This window comes from Bos grunniens, chromosome 23 (genome assembly GCF_055505025.1).
Source record: "Bos grunniens cultivar Pamir isolate PY7600 chromosome 23, Bosgru_T2T1.0, whole genome shotgun sequence".
Classification (NCBI taxonomy): domain Eukaryota; kingdom Metazoa; phylum Chordata; class Mammalia; order Artiodactyla; family Bovidae; genus Bos; species Bos grunniens.
Window position 1 is genome coordinate 21,980,627 of NC_141187.1, and position 18,577 is coordinate 21,999,203.

The 18,577-nt window shown below is 42.4% G+C and overlaps 1 protein-coding gene across 9 annotated transcripts in view; it reads left to right on the forward strand.

Moving 5' to 3' along the window:
* Positions 1-4,208: 4,208 nt before the first annotated feature.
* LOC147346916 (putative adhesion G protein-coupled receptor F2P) overlaps positions 4,209-18,577 on the forward strand; it is a 33,234-nt gene continuing 18,865 nt past the window's right edge. The window contains exons 1-5 of one of the 9 annotated variants that reach the window (XM_086370719.1): positions 4,409-4,633; positions 9,012-9,085; positions 12,982-13,088; positions 15,888-15,930; positions 17,365-17,516. In XM_086370719.1, coding sequence (XP_086226845.1) covers positions 13,008-13,088; positions 15,888-15,930; positions 17,365-17,516 — 276 coding nt within the window. In that variant the 5' untranslated portion in view covers positions 4,409-4,633; positions 9,012-9,085; positions 12,982-13,007. Of the gene's footprint in view, positions 4,634-9,011; positions 9,086-9,128; positions 9,264-9,758; positions 9,861-12,981; positions 13,089-15,193; positions 15,377-15,887; positions 15,931-17,364; positions 17,517-18,577 lie in introns of those variants that run through there. The other 8 variants (XM_086370718.1, XM_086370720.1, XM_086370721.1 and 5 more) reach the window with 8 other exon arrangements.

Below are 18,577 nucleotides of genomic sequence, written 5' to 3' on the forward strand. Positions count from 1 at the left end.
AGAGAGCAGAGAGTTAACACGCAGGTTCACGAAGGTGGAGAGCACGCACTGGTGGCTTGTGTACAGCTGGCTGCAGTGGCCTGAAGGAGCAAACAGGACTGAAAGAGAACTGAGTGCGTGGAAGGAGACACAGCCAGTGTGGAAAGTTCGCAGGAGAAGCTTGGCCGAGGAGGAAGTGGTGGGGCGGAGTGAGTAGGAGAATGGGAACTAGTTTTTGTTTTTTTAGGAAAGAAGAGACTTGTTATATGTGAAGGTTAATGGGATGATCCATCACAGAGAGAGCTTGATGAGGCAGGAAATAGGAAATCTAACAGAATGTCACCCTGGAGAAGAGCTGAAGAGACAGGACAGAGCTCCTGGGAAGAGACAAGTGTTGACAGGAAGACAGGGGCTTCCTCTAACAGGACAGGAGGCAAGGAAGAGCAGCTGGGGGTGCGCGACAGTGGGCTTGTGGGTTTGCAGGTGAGAGGCGTATGGAGTCTCATCTCCTGGTTTTATTTTCTCTTTAAAATGTGAGATGAGGTTGGTAATGTGAGGACTGGGGGGAAGTTACCTCTGTGGTTTGAAGAGAACAAATATATATCATTAAGTTTCAGGAGGAATCATAGAAAAATTGATCAACCTCTGGAGGGGCTGTGGAATTCTGCATATGTTACTCTAAAGTGATAAATACATTTTGTATTTTACCAATTCTAAGATGCACTTCTGAAATTGAAGTACCCTCTGGTACTGTTCCATGGTTTCCTGGCACTGATTCAGAGTTTAGTTACCTGTGTTATTTCCGAGCTATCCATAAAGTCACCGCATCTTTCAATCAATAGCATCTTAGAGTCAGTGAAATATGGTAATTTCATTCCTGCCAGGTTCAGCTGCTTGCATGCAGGTGTTCAGGGTTTCAAAGACAAGGCAATCGTTGTCAGTCACAAAGAGACCTATATGAGTCCACTCAGGGATAATTGTGATATCCCATAATTGCGATGGGATTGTAAGCACTGCCTTCTGATGGGATCAGCTCTTGATTACTGGAAGTACTTCATCAGAAGTTTGGTCTGTGAGTCCAATCTCAAGGATTTTATGCCAGGTTAAGACTCTCATAAAATTCTCTTGTAAGCGAAACTGTCCTGAGATGACCGTTCAGAATTCCTTCACCAAGGTGTCCAATATGAGATTCTCAGGAGCTGTGTCCTAAATGGAGGCATGGTTATTGAAGGAAGGGCCCAGAGAGCATATGTCTCCATCCATCAACTATTTATTAATTACCTACTGTATGCCAAGCAGTCTGTTAGTTTGGGGGTGGGGGATAAAAATAATTAAATCTAGGTCTCTGATCTAATGGAACTCACAATCTGCCATAAGAGATAGTTAAGTATCAAAGAGTTGTCACCAGAGGTATTTATTCATCCAATCACTTGAATAATACACATTTATCAAGCTCCTACAAGACACCAGCTACTGTTCTATGTGCTGAAAATACAGCAGTGATAAAATTGGACAGGTTCCTGTCTCCATGGTGTTTACTTTCTAGTGAGGGAAGAAAACCAACCAATAATATTTCAATAAGTATGATAATTTGCACTGGTGATATGTATGAAGAAAATACATGGAATATCATAGATAATGACGGGTGCTACTTTGGAGAGGGCACTAGAGTATCAGTCAAGCTACTCTGACTACATATAATAGAAAATCTTATGATCATATCAATCCTAGGAGCACTAATTATTTATCAAAAAAGTCCAGAAGTTATCGATCCCAGGGTGGGTTCAGTAAGTTAGTGGTATCATTAAGGACCAAGAATTTTTCAATCTGTTTCCCCATCTTCAATACATTGACATTTTCCTTGCAGTTGCAAGATGACTTCCATAGCTGCAGATGTTACATCCTCTTACAGCTGCCAAAAGCAGAAGGGAGAACAAGGGAGATGAAGAGGGGCAAGATAAATTTTTCCCCCTGGTGTAGCTCCCTCATTTTATCAGGAGAAATCCTTCCTAGAAGTTCCCTTATCCCCCAGCAGACTTCCCACTAAACCTCATTGAATACAAATGGCCATCCATCTACATCTAATTCAGTGATCAGTAAGAGGACTTGCATTGTCATCGTTGGTTCAAAATAATGATGAGTCATCAAGTCTAGATTTTTGGCAAGAAGACAGAATGACCTTGGCTAGGTAAATAAATGGCTACCAAATCAGAGGATGCCTCTCTGAAATGACATTTGAGCCAAAACCTAAATGATGAAGTGGTGCCAATCTTGTGTACCACATATCTCGGTGGTGCAGAGGGGGACCTGGGCCACGTTAGTTCCTGGTGGGTGCTCCAAAAGCAGAGTAGACACTTGAGGACAAGAATGAGTGGAGATGGGTGGAGGCCATCACTCTGGGTGGAGATGGGTGGAGGCCTTTCAGGTGGCAGGAGAGGCCAATGGAAAGGAAAAGGAATGTGACCCAGTTTGTAAGCAAGAGTGAAACGAACAAGACAGGTTAGGTCGCAACCCTGGTGAAGATGACTTCAGATGGGAAGATTCCAATTCCAACATTACAAAAGTCATGATAAGGTAATTATATGCAAAAGGAGGGCACTCAGTTTCACTTCAAGCTGTGGAGACTTCCTCAAGAAAGAGACAGTGGGTTTTGGAGATTTGGAACAACATGATGAAAAGCTTCAACCAGTGTGCCATGAATGAGTCAGAGAGAAACTGGTGATGAGATTCAAGCCATGCTGATGAGCTCTGCTGTACTTAATTTAGGCCAAGACTCGCCTTTTCCAAAGTTGAGAGTCCCTGGTAAAAATAAATGAACTGGTTTTCTCCTGTGGGCAGTGTGAGGTTGGGCTTGGATGATCCCCAAGAACACCTCTGTCTTTCATATTCTGTGTCTCTAGTAGATGCTCAAGAAAAGTTAAGCCAGCATATGAACTATGAGCCTCAGTTTCTCCTGTTGCCACGACTTTGCCATCACTATAACCTGGAGGTGCCCTTCCAGGCCTGCAGGCTGCATCACGTGACCCTGGACCAGCCTTCATCAACCCATCCTTGCTTTGGTCTTACTCGTTTTCCACGTTTATGTTTCTCTTACTGATTGACTGATTAAGGTGCTGGGTCTTAGTTGCTGTGCTTAGTTGCTTTCTCTAGTTGCTTTCTCTAGTTGTGGCGAGCAGGTGCTACTCCCTAGTTTCGGGGCACAGGCTTCTCATTGCAGTGGCTTCTCTTGCTGTGGAGCACAGCTCTAGGGCACTCGGGCTCAGTAGCTGTGGCACACAGCCTTAGTTGCTCCAAGGTATGTGGGATCTAGTTCCCCAACTATGGATTGAACCTGCATTGGCAAGTGGATTCTTAGCCACTGGATGACCAGGGAAGTCTCACATCTATGTTTCTTCTTTTTCCCAATAAGACGGTGAGCTCTGAGAGGTCAGCTGTGAAATTTACATAATTTACATATATCCACTAATATAGGGGACGCCTGGGTGTATGGTACATATACAATGAAAATACTGAGCGTTTCCATCCGCTGGTGGAACTTGAGTGGGTTTTGGCCCCAAAGGGGATTCTCAGATTTCTTTCCTTAGAAGATCCGGAGCAAAAGAAGACCCAGGAAGCAAAATGAGGATGAGGGATCTCTGGGATTGAAAATGAGTGCCTCTTTCTGTGTTACAAGAACCCTTTAATACAAGTTTTGAAAATGCCACACCTTAGATAAATGTGAGTGTGGTTTTTGAAACATGGACTTGGGAGAGCTAGAAAGTCCATGAATGCTAAAAAAATTTGAAAACGATTTGTGAGGGTTTCAAAGTTAGAAAGATGTATAACTATCTATGTCATCTTCCAAGAGCCTTGGTCCTTGTATCTATCAGCAGAGGCTAAGTTATGGCTGAAGTAACAAATAGCCCACAAATTTTAGCAACTAGAAATAATCGTCACCTTTTACTCATGTCCATCAGAGGTCAACAGGCCCCATACTTGTTACAAGGAAGTCAGGATGGAGTGGCTACCATTTTAAATTGCTGGTCCTCATGGCAGAACAACTTGCATGACCCCATCCAACTACAAGGAGGTTGGGAATGGCAGTGCCACCTTGTATCTGAACTAGGGACACCCAGAGACAATTAGCAAACCATACAACCATAATCTTCGTGACCAGAAAGCCAGCCAAAGAGCTCCAAGCACAGACACTTGTGTTTCCCGTATCCCATTTTCAGGCTTAGGCAGATGCGTGAGGATGTTAGTAGCTGTGACCTAATACCACAAATCTTGTGCCGTCTCTATAGTCCTGGATCCTTTGCCAGAAAGAGAAGCCTTGGCCTTTTGTGAGAGTCTGCATGTGTTCACCTCGTGTATGACTCATCCATTCTCCACCACGCTGCCCCTCCCACGGCAGGGGCTACTCCCAGGCAGGACTTGCCTGGCAGGCTGCAGGGCATATGGGGCTGGCTGCCTGTCAGGCAGAGCCCAGCCTGACTGTCTCAGCCAGGGGAGCCACCATTCAGGGCTAAATTGACGGCTCAGAGATACAGGGGCCCAGCTTGCTGGTTTGCTGTGAGATATGGCAAAGGGAAGTCTTTGACATCTGCGTCTCCAGCTGCCGGGAGCAGGTCGAATTTGCCAGTGACAAAGTCGCCCGTGTCGTTGGCTAGCCACGGTGAGTAGCCCCATGACCTTCTCAGTCCAAGGCCTTCCTTTGGAGAACTTCAGAGATGAGCAGCCAGTGAGGCTGTGTGGTGTGGGCTTTCATTAACATATACAGAGAGTCTTAAAAAGGAATTTGGTAACCTAGGGGCACTTGGCATAATTCAATAAGAGCACTAATCTGGTAGGACAATATTTTTGTTTTTATTTATTACTCTCCACTTCTCTGATCCCATGCAAACAGAGGCCAGGAAAGTAGAATCTTTAAAGGAATTTTTCTTTGATGACTTGACAGTGATTAAGTACAGATACAGAAGCTAATTAACTTTTTAAAAATCATAATTTCCCTCATCACACTTTGTAATGTTTTGTCTATAATTTTGGCTTATTATTAAGTCATCACCAGCCTTAAAGTCTCCTTGAATACGGAGGAATCTTTTTACACCCTTACACACACAAATTCTGCATTTCTAATGACTAACCTATGGCATTAAGAATTCCTGATCCTAAACACTGTTTTCCTGAGATCAGACTTTCTCAGGAGGAATACAAAGTTTGGGTAGATTTCTCTTGACTTGTGTTCTTTGTATGGCGGGTCGAGGAGAGATGGTAGACACCCAAACATCTCCATGTCCATTGCTTTTCATGTTCTTCCTTAAAATATTGTTGAAATTGGTGCTTAATTTGATTCTTTCCTTTTTCAGAAGGATTCTTTGTATTGTTGAGTGTGAATTTTGAAAGTTTAGTTCTGCTTAAAAACTTTTTTCTCTTTGAATTTTGACAAAATGAGTTTTCCCCTCTAAAGTAAACTTGCCCGATTAAAGAATGAGGCTTGACTGGACCTCACATTATTTGGGTTTATTAAATTTTCTCCTAGAAAGTTCATTCATATTTTTACGGTTTGGGAAAATCAGTTTATTTGTAGCTCACAGGAATGATTTTTGTTTAGCTTTAAAAACTGTAAAACTGGGACTTCCCTGGTGACTCAGTGGTTAAAACTTTGCCTTCCAATGCAGGGGTGAAGGTTATCCCTGGTCAGGGAACTAAGATCCCACATGCCTGAGGCCAAAAAACCCAAAACATAAAACATGTAACAAATTCAATAAAGACCAAAAAAAACACAAACCCCTGCAAAACTTAAAAGACAGCAAAAACTATTTTCTGTCTTTAGAGACATCTTAAGATCATACAGACCTAAACCCCTTTCCAACAGTATTTGCATGATATAGAGTTATGGCATCATTGTCTTTTTGCAAAATAAATGGTATTTTGTAAACAGAAACCAAGGCTGTCATTCGAATATGAGGTGATCAGGGGACAGCTCCAAGCCTGGTGACCGCCTGATCTTGCTAAAATTGGACATGGGTGCAGAGGCACAGGCGTTGGGAGTAGAGGTGGTTTGCCCGGGTCCAGCCAATAATGGGAGGCAGTATCCGTAGACAATCATATGTTTAAATATGTCTGAAAAGAATAATAGAACTAACTGAGATTCAGTCTACTTTTATTATCAGGTTTTGGTGATTCTAAACCACATCAGTGTTATGATACAATACTTGTCACCTCGGGGACACACCATTCCCCTCCCTCTCCTCCTCCTCCCCACACCTCCCCTTTCAGATGGAGCCTGGCTTGTGCAAGGTTTGACTTGATTCACCAACCGGCTACTTTAGCGGTTGCTGCTTCCACAAAACCATAGCCTGTGGTCTAGTTATCTTTAATCCCACTCTCTTGGGAATACACAGCTTCTGGTTTTTAAAAGGTCTTTCCCTGGTGTCTCCGATGGTAAAGAATCTGCCTGCCGGGCAGTAGATCCTGGTTCAATTCTTGGGTTGGTAAGAAAAAAGTATATTCCTCTTAATGTAATCTTGATCTTTCAAGTCAATAAACCCTCTGTTGTTGTTGCTAAATTAGGAAAGAGGTTATAGAATTCTATTGCCTCTGAATATTAGGAAAGAGGTTATAGAATTCTATTGCCTCTGAATATTATTCTTGACCCTTTTGATAGCAATAAACAAAGTCCTAAATCATGCTACTTTAAGCCCCGAAGGTGATTTTATGATGATGATACTAAGGTGGCTCATAGAACCCAGGGCATGAAATACAGGATCTTGAGGGTCGCCAGGACGCCATTTTTAATCTTTATCTTTCTTGCCGTATCTACTTAATTTTGTGCTCTTTTTTGTTTTGTAGTTAGGGGTGTTCTCAATCCCATCACACTAACATCAGCTGGGGAGTTAAAAAAAAAAAAACCCTACTCATCCCTAAATGTTAATAATTAGTGCAATCTAAGTGGAGGATATGTAGGTTTTCACTGTACTATTCTTTCAACTTTTCAGTAGTAATGAAATTATTCAAAATAAAAAGTTTGGGGAAAAATATTAGTGTTTGAGCCTTACTGTCAGAAATCCCGATTCAGTGGTTCTGGGGTAGGATCCAGACATTGGCAATTAAAAATAAAGCTCTCTGGGAATCCTAACGTGTAAAGTTGAAAACTACTGGCGTGGGCTGCTGTCTCTTTCAGCTTCTCTAGAAGAGAGTGAGTGTTTTGAAAACAATGACATAATTTGAAAAATAGCTAAAATAGGAAATAATGGCTTTGGCTTATCAACAGATATTCTCAGATGCAACAGTTTAGGACTCAATTTGCATTTCTGTTGGAGGGATACATTGGACACCTATTATTATTATTGCATTATTAATCATTTTGCCTAGATAAACCCTCACCCCACCCACACTTTTCTAGAAACTGCCTATGTCTTCCGTGTTTACTGCACATGGAGCTGAAAGATGGGCCTGGCCACAGCTGATTGGATTAGGGGAAGGCAGCTGACCCAAGCTGGGTAGACCAGTCCTCACCTCAGGAATCTTCAGGAAGGAAAGATTAAGAGGATTCACCACTCAAAGATCTTCATTGCAGAAGTTTGAGAAGATACATTCCAGCAAGACCTAAGTGAACATAGAGAAAAGGCACAGAGAACAAGAAAGAATGTGACACCTAAGGGACCACAGGAGGAGCAGTGTCTCTTTTCAGAAACTCAGAGCTGAACAGGACTGACATATTGTTTCAGGTTTAGGAGTTAGGTGATGCCTTGTTTCCATATTGGGTTGTTGTTTGTTTTTTTTTAAACTCCTCACTATTTAAAAAAAAATAATTTTTTTTTTTTATTTAATTTTTGGCTGTGCTGGGTCTTTGTTGCTGCAAGGGCTACTCTCTGTTGCAGTGCTCAGGCTTCTCAGTGTGGCTTCTCTTGTTGAGGAGCGCCGGCTCTAGGGCGAGAGGATGTCAGTCGTTGGCAGCTCGTGGGCTCAGTAGCTGCAGCTCCCCCGGCTCTAGAGCATGGGCTCAATACTGTGGCACACAGGCTGAGTTGCTCTGCAGCATGTGAGATCTTCCCAGATCAGGGAGCAAGCTCGTGTCTCCTGCATTGGCAGGCGGATTCTTTACCACTAAACCACCAGGGAAGCCCCTCCACAGTTTTTAAAAAATTTCTGAAGATCTATTTGGAAACATTCTCCTCTTTCTATTTATATTAGAAAATATCATAATTTCCATACATATGAGTTGTGAACAGCTATTTTCATATATATATAATATAAATGAGAGAATACCAAATGTCAAATAAGATGGAGCTAAAGTTCACAAAGATAACCCATGAGACTGTTGCATCCTATTGACTGATGTCCCATTACTATTACAAAATTATACATGTATATATATATATATATATATATATATAAAACACTGCTACCTCATACTAATATATTATCAAAGCTCTTCATAAACATTTTTAATATTTGTGTAATATTCCTTTATATAGATTTATCAGAATTTACTATGCACTGTATTATTATTTGACAGTTACGTGTGCAGTCGCTCAGTCGTGTCTGACTCTTTGTGACCCCATGGACTGTAGCCTGCTGGGCTCCCCTGTCCATGTAACTTTCCAGGGAAGAATACTGGAGTGGGTTGCCACTTCTTACTCCACGGGATCTCCCTGACCCAGGGATGGACCCCCGTCTCTCGCGTCTCCTGCATTGGCAGCCTGATTCTTTACCATTAGTGCCACCTACTATATATTATCCAAGCGTGATCAGCAAACTTACATAATCATGCTTTTTTCTGTACTTCAAGTTACTTCTATATGATGGAGTCCCAGAAGTGCTTCAAAGCCACAATAGTTTGGGTTTACCTAGTTACTTAATCTTCTTTTCCAAATTTTGTATATGTTTATGATCTCTTGAATTTATCTCAGCTGTCTCTGTCAGAGTAAATTCTCTCTTTGGTTTTGTGGTGACTCATGAGGCTGGTGGTTCTTGGGGTACACCTTTACCAAGTGCCTGCATAGACACCATCAACCCATGTTCCTACCTGTTTGCTGTTTACCTTTCAGGTGTGAGTAATTCATTACTCATCATGGCTTGAAATCTGCATGCATAAAGAGAAAAACATCCAATTCAAAAGGAGGTTAGTGAAGCTTGCCAAGGCTCAGGGGAACCAATGAAATTGATGGAAAGTTCAAAAAACTGGGCATCTGGAGAAAACAGAGGACTTACATAAACATATCAGAGGAGGTGGTTCTGCGGATATGGTTGGGATCATAGAGGGTCATCCTTGTGCCCAGGAATTTGGCCCGTTGACCAAGGTCAGTGCCTTTACTTCCTACTGTTGGAGAGGTTTAGTTCAGTTCAGTTGCTCAGTTGTGTCCGACTCTTTGCGACCCCATGGACTGAAGCACTCCAGGCTTCCCTATCCATCACCAACTCCTGGAACTTGATCAAACTCATGTCCATTGAGTTGGTGATGCTATCCAACCATCTCATCCTCTGTCGTTCCCTTTTCCTCCTGCCTTTAATCTTTCCCAGCATCAGGATCTTTTCCAATGAGTCAGTTCTTCGTATCAGGTGGCCAAAGTTGGAGAGATTGCCTCTGGGAAATTCCTGTTAGAATGTACACGTACCTGGGATGATTAAATCACAAACCATTAATATTCACTTTTGCATTATTGGTAGTCAGCCTGACTGAAGGTAGTTCTTGGCAGTCAGAAGAATTCCAAATGGCTAAGATCTGAGAAAGGAGCTCATTGATGTGGCAAAGTTTGCTTCAGAGTAAGGAAGGAGCTTTGTCCAAGGACAGAGATTTTTAGACTGGAGTCAAAATGAGACCCTGAGCATCTGGGCACAGCATGGAGATGACTCAGGATGAAGACTGAAGGAGTTCTGAAGGCAATTCTACTTAGTTTGTATGTTTCTAAAAGATTATTTAAACCTAGATCTCTCTATTTATCATCTATCTCTGACATCACTATTTCCATCTGTCTCTCTATGTGTATAATTTTTTTTACTGAGAGATAGAGATAGTGATCAGTTCTTTTACGTCTCCAGTGAGGACAGGAAGGAGGACAGGGACAGATCGATATAGTTTAAAAAGCCCTTGATCAGGAGTCAAAAGAATCTGGTTCTTCTAGTAACTTGGAGTATGATCTTGGAAAAGCCACCTTCTATCTGGACAATTTCCTCTTTGATAAAAAAGGAAAAATGGTAACTTTTTTGTTTACCGCATAAAATTTTATGAGGTCAAGGTGAAAGTTATATGTGAAATGTTCTGAAGGAATTAACTCCATACAAAGCTCAGCTCTTTCTTATATCAGAAAAGACATGTGATATACTGAAAAAAATTGCAGATCTGGGTTTAAATCTTAGCCATGCCACTTAGTAACTATGAGGTTAGCCAGGGTCAACTTTTAGCCCCTTAATTTAAAAAAAAAAAAAATTGTGGCAATCACTCAGTTACTTAGAACTATCCAAAGGCATTACAAGAGTGAATGTAAATATAGTGTCAGACACACAGTAATAGACAGTGTCTATTTGTTTTACCAATCTCTTGCCTTTCATAGTGTCTGCATTTAGGCAGGAGGAAGGGATTGGCCATTGACTAGGGGTGAAAGAGTACAATGTCTACAGGATAGACGCTATGGAATCTTCCACTCCTGAGATCATCTGAAGTGTATTCCCACAGTCTGTCTGGGAAATTACATAGTGTTTTGTGGGTCTCACTAGAAGCCTCAGCAATTCACCTCGAAACCTAATTATGCAAGTAGGAGCCGCAGACTCAGCTGACCAGGCTGGTGATTGAAATACTCCTGGGTGTCTGATCAAAATATGTCTGGAGTTTTCTTGACTCTTGTTTGTGTTTGCCATGATTGCTATTCCAATACTTTCTTTTTTTCCTAGTCAAGATTTAAGGGTTAAAGTTGTAGAGTCCCCCCCCACCCCCAATCATTCTATAGAGCTGCTCTGGTCTCTATCACTTGTGTGTGTGAGTGTGTTTAAATTAAACAGATGTTTGTTTCCGATGGAGCCATATGCAAAGCACAAGCCAGGGTGCAGCACGTATGTTTTCTTTCTGCCTGTTTTGTCTTTGTCACTCAACCTATGGCTTTCGGGATGGAGGAATTTGACATAAAGGTAGGAAGAAATATTTCAGAATTGAATTGCTAACAAATATGGGAATTGCTTTGTGGAATCTGAAACTTGGGGACACTTCCTGTCATGTCTACTTGTCTGGCTTTGACTTCAAGGGTCTGGAGATCTCCAGGGAGCAAACCCTAGCCAAGTTGCCACCCAATGGGTGGTGCTTCAGGAGTGCCATTGGACTGCGACTTCCCGAGATGTTGAGGGGACACGGAAAGTAGTCATCCTTGCTGTCATTGTTTAATTTCTGTTTAGGACACCATTGTTTAATTTCTGTTAAGGCATTACTTGGAGACGGGAAGCTCATTTTATGTTTGCTAAGAAAAGCAGGGGTGGGGGTTGGGGGGAAGGGATATTTAGGGAGTTTGGATTGACATGTATACACTGCTGAATTTAAAATGGATAACCAACAAGGACCTACTGGATAGCACAGGAAACTACTATGTAACAACTTAAATAGGAAAGTGAAGTGAAATGAAGTCGCTCAGTCGTGTCCAACTCTTCGAGACCCCATGGACTGTAGCCTACCAGGCTTCTCCATCCATGGGATTTCCAGGCATAGGGTACTGGAGTGGGTTGCCATTTCCTTCTCCAGGGGATCTTCCTGACCCAGGAATTAAATAGGAAAAGAATTTGAAAAAAGAATATATATATATATATATATATATATATATATATGTGTGTGTGTGTGTGTGTGTGTGTTTAACTGACTCATTTTGCTGTACATGTGAAACTAACACAATATTGTAAACCAACTACAGTTCAATTAAAAGAATTCTTTTTAATTAAAGGAGAATAAAATACTATAGGACCTTCAGAAAACTGTTAATGATGGTCTGAAACAGGCACTGCAAAATATTTTAAATAATCATTCGATTTCAGTGGAACTTCAGCTAGACAATCATTTCAATGCAGCAAACATGATTTTAAAATGTAATTTGCCTAGTCTTTAAAATAATGGCATTGTTTTCTATAGAATTATGCATAGTTGGGATAAAGACTATTTATCTTTCACCAAAAAATGGTCAAATAGTATCAACCATTGTAAAAGCTCCTGGTCTTTGTTGATGACATCCAAGCCTTCTCCTTCTTTATCTGAAAGTAAAGAAACACCTCTCAAAGAATATCTTACTCAGGGATGAAAAATATTGAAGTTATTAAAATTTATATCTATATAGCATGGACTCTGATGCAAATCCTCAGTTCTTCCGGTCTCCCTTCTCTCGGTCCTACCTTTCTTCTTTCTTATGGAATTTTCTATGTCCCCATCATGTGTCCAGCACGGTTCTAGATGCTAAGAAATCATTTTAGTTTTGACATCAGTTTTGGCAGAAATAACAATACCAGGGCATGTCTAAGATCCATTTTGAAGGAGCTGCTACCTACCTATGAAAATACAGCTCCAGAGTTAGGGGGAAATGAGGGACCACAGGTCAAGCCTGGTGCTTACTCTCCTTCAAAAGTGATTCTAATCTGAGTTTGCATGTGGGAATGCCAGCTCACCTTCCACCCTAGCCACCCACAGCTTTCTCAGCCCTGCCTAACCCAGAGAGTGTGCCATCCTTCCTGCTCCCCAAATATGGGCTGGATATGTCACACCCCAGTAGGCAGATGCCTTTGGAGGGATTCGCATGCTAGGTGTTACATGCAAGACAACAGCAGAACCTGAAGGTTATCACAGCGATTGCCTGCACCTCCCAGGGCCAGCTGGTGCGCATACCTGCGGCATCCTGGTAAGGTCTAGGGAGACCACAGGGACCCCACCTCTGAAGCAGTGGAGCCCAAGCAGACAGCGCTAAGGACAGAACCCAGTCTCAGGCTGACTGGTTCTGCATGGAACACTGAAAGCTTCCGATTGGAGACATTTTGCCTTTTCGTTTGTTCTTCTAGTAGCCAGAAAGGCAACTGTGTTGAAGATGATGACTCAGATGCTTTTGCTCTTGCTGTACGGCTTCGTGTTTCTTTTGGCCACAGAGTCCTGCAGGACGTTATGCCAGGTGAGAAGAGGGAGGTGGGAGGATGAACTGGTGGGGAGACCAAATGGAAACTAGAACCCATGAGTTAGGCAGCCCATCTGAGCTGAAGGGTATGTAGAAGAAGGGGTGAAAGTGAAAGTCGCTCAGCTGTGTCTGACTCTTTGTGACCCCAGGGATCGAACCCAGGTCTCCCACATTGCCAGCGGATTCTTTACCAGCTGAGCCACAAGGGAAGCCCAAGAACACTGGAGTGGGTAGCCTATCTCTTCTCCAAGGGATCTTCCTGACCCAGGAATTGAACCCGGGTCTTCTGCATTGCAGGCAGATTCTTTACCATCCAAACTGTAGGGAAATCTCCAACCTTGACTGGGAAATGGTTAATGGCATTGAGTGAGCAGGATTTAGGAATGGTCCCAGCACCGTGAGACACTGTCCCACCCAAAATGGCATCTCCTTCGAGAAGTCTGATGGTGAACACCACCAATGGGCAGGAAGGAGCAGTGAGCACCTTGGTCAGGTGGCAGCCTGGATGGGAGGGGGTTTGGGGGAGAGTGGACACATGTATATGTATAACTGAGCCCCTTTGCTGTTCGCCTGAAACTATCGCAAAATGGTTAGCAGTTATAATCCGATATAAAATAAAAAGCTAAAGAATTCTTTCTAGAAGTTTCCAAATAATATTCACTCTGTAAATAATGTGCCCCTGGATGGGAATTTTCTCCATGACGCCCCTCCCCCTAATACTGAGTTACAGCCCAGTTTCTGGGAAAACTTAGAGACTCCCTCAGAAAGGCCTTTTCCAGGAGGCACCCAACTCCACAGTTCTGTACTATTTCCTCTTCATTTCCTCATCCACACTCTTCCACAAGACAGAACTTGGAGGCTGAGCATGGGAGGCTGCCTTTGTTTTCTTGATTATCGCGGACTCACCTTACCAGAAATGTTCCATCCTTTTCTTCTCAATTTACAAGTTGCTGGGGGCTGAGCTTTTTTGGGGTGCTATCTGTCTTCCAACCTCTCTCAGGCAGTTCTGTGGGTTTAACAGGTGATGGGTTTGCAAGTGTCTTGTTCGTAGTATTAGTCTGAGGATTATTGCTCTGTGTGTGTGTGTGTGTGTGTGTGTTAGTTGCTCAGTTGTGTCTGACTCTTTTCAATCCCACGGACTGTAGCCTGCCAAGCTGCTCTGTCCATGGATTGTTACTATCTGAAGCTTAAGTGGCCCAGACCGGATACCACCCTAGAAATGAAGAGATCAGGTGGAGTTGTATACATGGACTTTGGCAGATTAACTGGAAGTGAATCAGTTCCTTCACTTAAGAAGACAGTTTCCAGAATTTCTTGTAAATAACATACCATTGCCTTCTGCCTTCCTATCTGACTAGCAGGATGTGACCTCACTGGAGTCTGTTTAATGGGCCAAGTGTTATCCAGAATTGTTCATTTTGAAGTGCTTTGTTATGGTGCATTGGAGATCATGATCCACTCAAGATGGGCTGAGGGCATCTTGAAATGTTTGCATGTCCATGCATCTATTTATTTATTTGGTTGGCACCGAGTGGCATGTGAGATCTCAGTTCCCTCACCAGAGGTCAAACCTGTGTCCCCTACATTGGAAGCATGGAGTCTTCACCACTGGACTCTCAGGGCAGTCCCTCCAGTAATAAATTAATAACAATATTTTTATAAATAAACTGCCAAGATTTCCTCTCTACATTTTTTGGCTGCATAGTTACATGTCAATAATTTTGTAGTTTTTTTCTGTAAGAAAAATAGAAAGATGCTTCAGTTTTACCTCTAAAATTGATGATCAGATTTTTTTCATTCTTATTGCTAGTTAAAAAAAATAGTTTTCAGCTTCTCAATTCATTGTTAATAATGTTATGTAAACATGTAAGAAAGACTGTTGTCAAATTTGGGGAAACCAAATTTTTTTCATATGTTAGTTGCAAGGTATCTTGAGCACGTACGATTTTCTTGTTCTATGACAAATTGTAAATACTCTGAGAACGAATGCCTCTTATATGTTGATGTCCTCCTTGTAATGCAGATACGACTGCAAACTACATAAATATATGCTTTTGAATCCAAACTAAACATATACCCAACTCAACTTCTACCCCAAACAGCTACATCCTTCGAGTGCTCTCCAAAATAAGAGAGAAGGAGGGGGAGTTGGAAAAAGAAAAAAAAAGGACTGAACAGATGATGGCTAAACTATTTTGCTTCTGAAAATTTAATCAAACATATGATAATGATGGAGCTTCCCTGGTGCCTCGGTGGTAAATAATCTGCCTGCCAATGAAGGAGACGTGAGTTTGATCCCTGGGTTAGGAAGATCCCCTGGAGAAGGAAATGGCAACCCACTCCAATATGCTTGCCTGGGAAATCCCATGGCCAGAGGAGCCTGGCGGGCTACAGTCCATGGAGTCGCAGAGTTGGACACGAATTAGCAGCTAAACAACAATAACAGTGATCATGTGAACACATTGCTACACTCTTTTTCAGCACAAAGAAGGGGCCCATGCAAGCAAGGGGTTCTGCACCTCAACCTTCATTAATTTCCAGTGAGCCCACATCTGCCCAGGGTGTATTTCCTAGATAGAAAGCAGATCATTCTTCCTGGAGTGGAAGGAGTTCTCCTGCTGAATAGCCGTGGAAAGACATCTGTTCAGGCTGAGGGGAAATGGGACCGTGGTGACAAATTCATGGTCTTAGATTTAGTGGCACGCTGGCATCAGAGCTGAGTCAGATGTGAAAGTGAATCACTGGCTGCACATTTTAGTGACTGCTTCTGACCTGAGTTTTAATTTTCCTTCCTAGGCTTCCAGCAAGAGCAAGGAGCAGGTGTCTACCAGGCCACACGGTATGTTGGCAGCAGTTACTAACAGTTGGCTGTGTTCCTATCCATCTGTTGTAACGCAGAGCTCTTCTCAGCCCTCTGTCTCATGGCGTGGTAGATGGCACACCTCGATGGCATGTATCTGGATTTTCTTTTACTCTTCTCATCTTAAATTGTACCTTTGACCCCTGCTCCCTTCTTGCTGCATCCTGGTCTGAGAGTTCTTTGCCATAAATCCTTTGGATTGAACCAACTCAAAATAGAACAGTGGCTATGGGGGGGTCTATGACACCCTGCTGATGACATAACTCCTTGTAAAGTTCTGGAGCTAAGAAATTTTTTGTATAATACTTTTTAAAATTTATTTTTTTAAAATTGAAGGATAATTGCTTTACAGTATTTTGTGGTTTTCTGTCATACATCAACAAGAATCAGCCATAGGTACTCCCATGTCCCCTCCCTTCTGAATCTCCCTCCCCATCCTACCCCTCTAGATTGTCACAGAGCCCTGGTTTGAGTTCCCTGAGTCATACAGCAAATTCCCACTGGCTATCTATTTCACATATGATATTGTAAGTTTCCATGCTACCTTCTCTGTGCATCTCATCCTCTCCCTCCTCCCCTCCCCCCATGTCCATATGTTGGTTCTCTCTCTCTGTTTCTCCATTGCTGCCCTGAAGATAAATTCATCAGTACCATCTTTTTAGATTCCATATATATGTGTCAGTGTATGATATTTATATTTCTCTTTCTGACTTACTTCCCTCTGTATAATAGGCTCTAGGTTCTCCCACCTCATTAGCATTGACTCAAATGTGTTCCTTTTTATGGCTGTGTAATATTCCATTGTGTATATGTACCACAGCTTCTTTATCCATTCGTCTGTCGGTGGATATCTAGGTTGCTTCCATGTTCTAGCTATTGTAAATAGTGCTGCAATGAACCCTGGGGAACATGTGTCTTTTTCAGTTTTGGTTTCCTCAGGGTATATGTCTAGAAGTGGGATTGCTGGGTCATATGTGGTTTTATTCCTAGCTTTTTAAGAAATTGGAGCTGAGAAATTTCTTAGAGGCTATCAAGCATACTGGCTTCCAAACTGTATTCTTGGGGAGCTGCAGGCATGAGGTGTGTTTAGGGGGTTCCTATGGGGTGAGATAGGGAGCTAGTGGACTGAACTGTGGGCTCTTCTCTCTTACTCACTTCAGCTGGGATGGTACCATTTTTATCTATTTTAAACCTTAGAGTTCAGGATACTAGTTTGTTGGAATTAATAGGAGGTTGTCACTGAAACAAATGATGATCCCTGATCTATTTCAATTGTCCTGCACTTTACAAAGAAAAGACACCTGATGTCCATAGGACTGATGTGCCTTCACTGTGTGGACACTGTGGTAACTGGCCCATGTGGTCCAGAGTCCAGACCTCTCCATCCGATGCTGACACCTTTTCTTTTCTCAGGTGAATGCCATGGCACTTGTGTGGACAATTCCTACTGCAGCCAACCTTGCCCTCCAGACACTCCAGGGGATATGGGGTTTTTATGCAGGCAAAAGAAATGGCACAAAGTAATTGAGTCCTGCCGCACTCTCACTGCCTTCAACATCTTCGAGGTAATATCCTTTCTCTCACTTGCAAAGTGGAGCCCCAGACTAGCAGTGCAGCACAATTGACAATAGTCAGGGCATGGAAGCAACCTAAACATCCATCAACAGCGAGGTGGATAAAGAAGTTGTGGTACATATATACAATGGAATATTGTATATATATATATATATGTATATTCAGCCATAAAAAAATATATATATATATATTCTGCCATAAAAATGAATGAAATTGGATCATTTGTAGTCATGTGGTTGGACCTAGAAACTGTCATACAGAGTGAAGTAAGCCCGAAAGAGAAAAGCAAATATTGTATATTAATGTACATATATGGAACCTAGAAAAATGGTACAGATGAACCTATTAGTAGGGCAGGAATAAGAGACACAGACATAGAGAATGGACATGTGGCTATGGCAGGGGAGGGGAGGGTGGAACGAACTAGGAGAGTAATACTGACATATATACACTACCATGTATAAAATAGACAGCTAGTGGGAAGCTGTTATATAGCACAGGGAGCTCAGCTTACTGCTCTGTGATGACCTAGAGGGGTGGGATGGGGGTGGGTGGGAAGGAGACTCAAGAGCGTAGGGATATATGTATACATAGCTGATTCATTTTGTTGTGCAGCAAAAACTAATACAACATTGTAAAGCAATTATACTCCAATTAAAAAATAAGAAATTATGCACGTAGCACTCAATAAGGGGAAAGTGGACATGAGGCTGTGTGGTTGGTAAATGTGTTTGTACTTGTCCAATAAATCTATCAGTTCCAATAAAACTATATTTACCAAAAATCAGGCCATTTTTGGTGATAAGGAGAAGGCAATGGCACCCCACTCCAATACTCTTGCCTGGAAAATCCCATGGGCGGAGGAGCCTGGAAGGCTGCAGTCCATGGGGTCGCTGAGGGTTGGATACGACTGAGCGACTTCACTTTCACTTTCATGCATTGAAGAAAGAAATGGCAACCCACTCCAGTGTTCTTGCCTGGAGAATCCCAGGGACGGAGGAGCCTGGTGGGCTGCCGTCTATGGGGTCTCACAGAGTTGGACACGACTGAA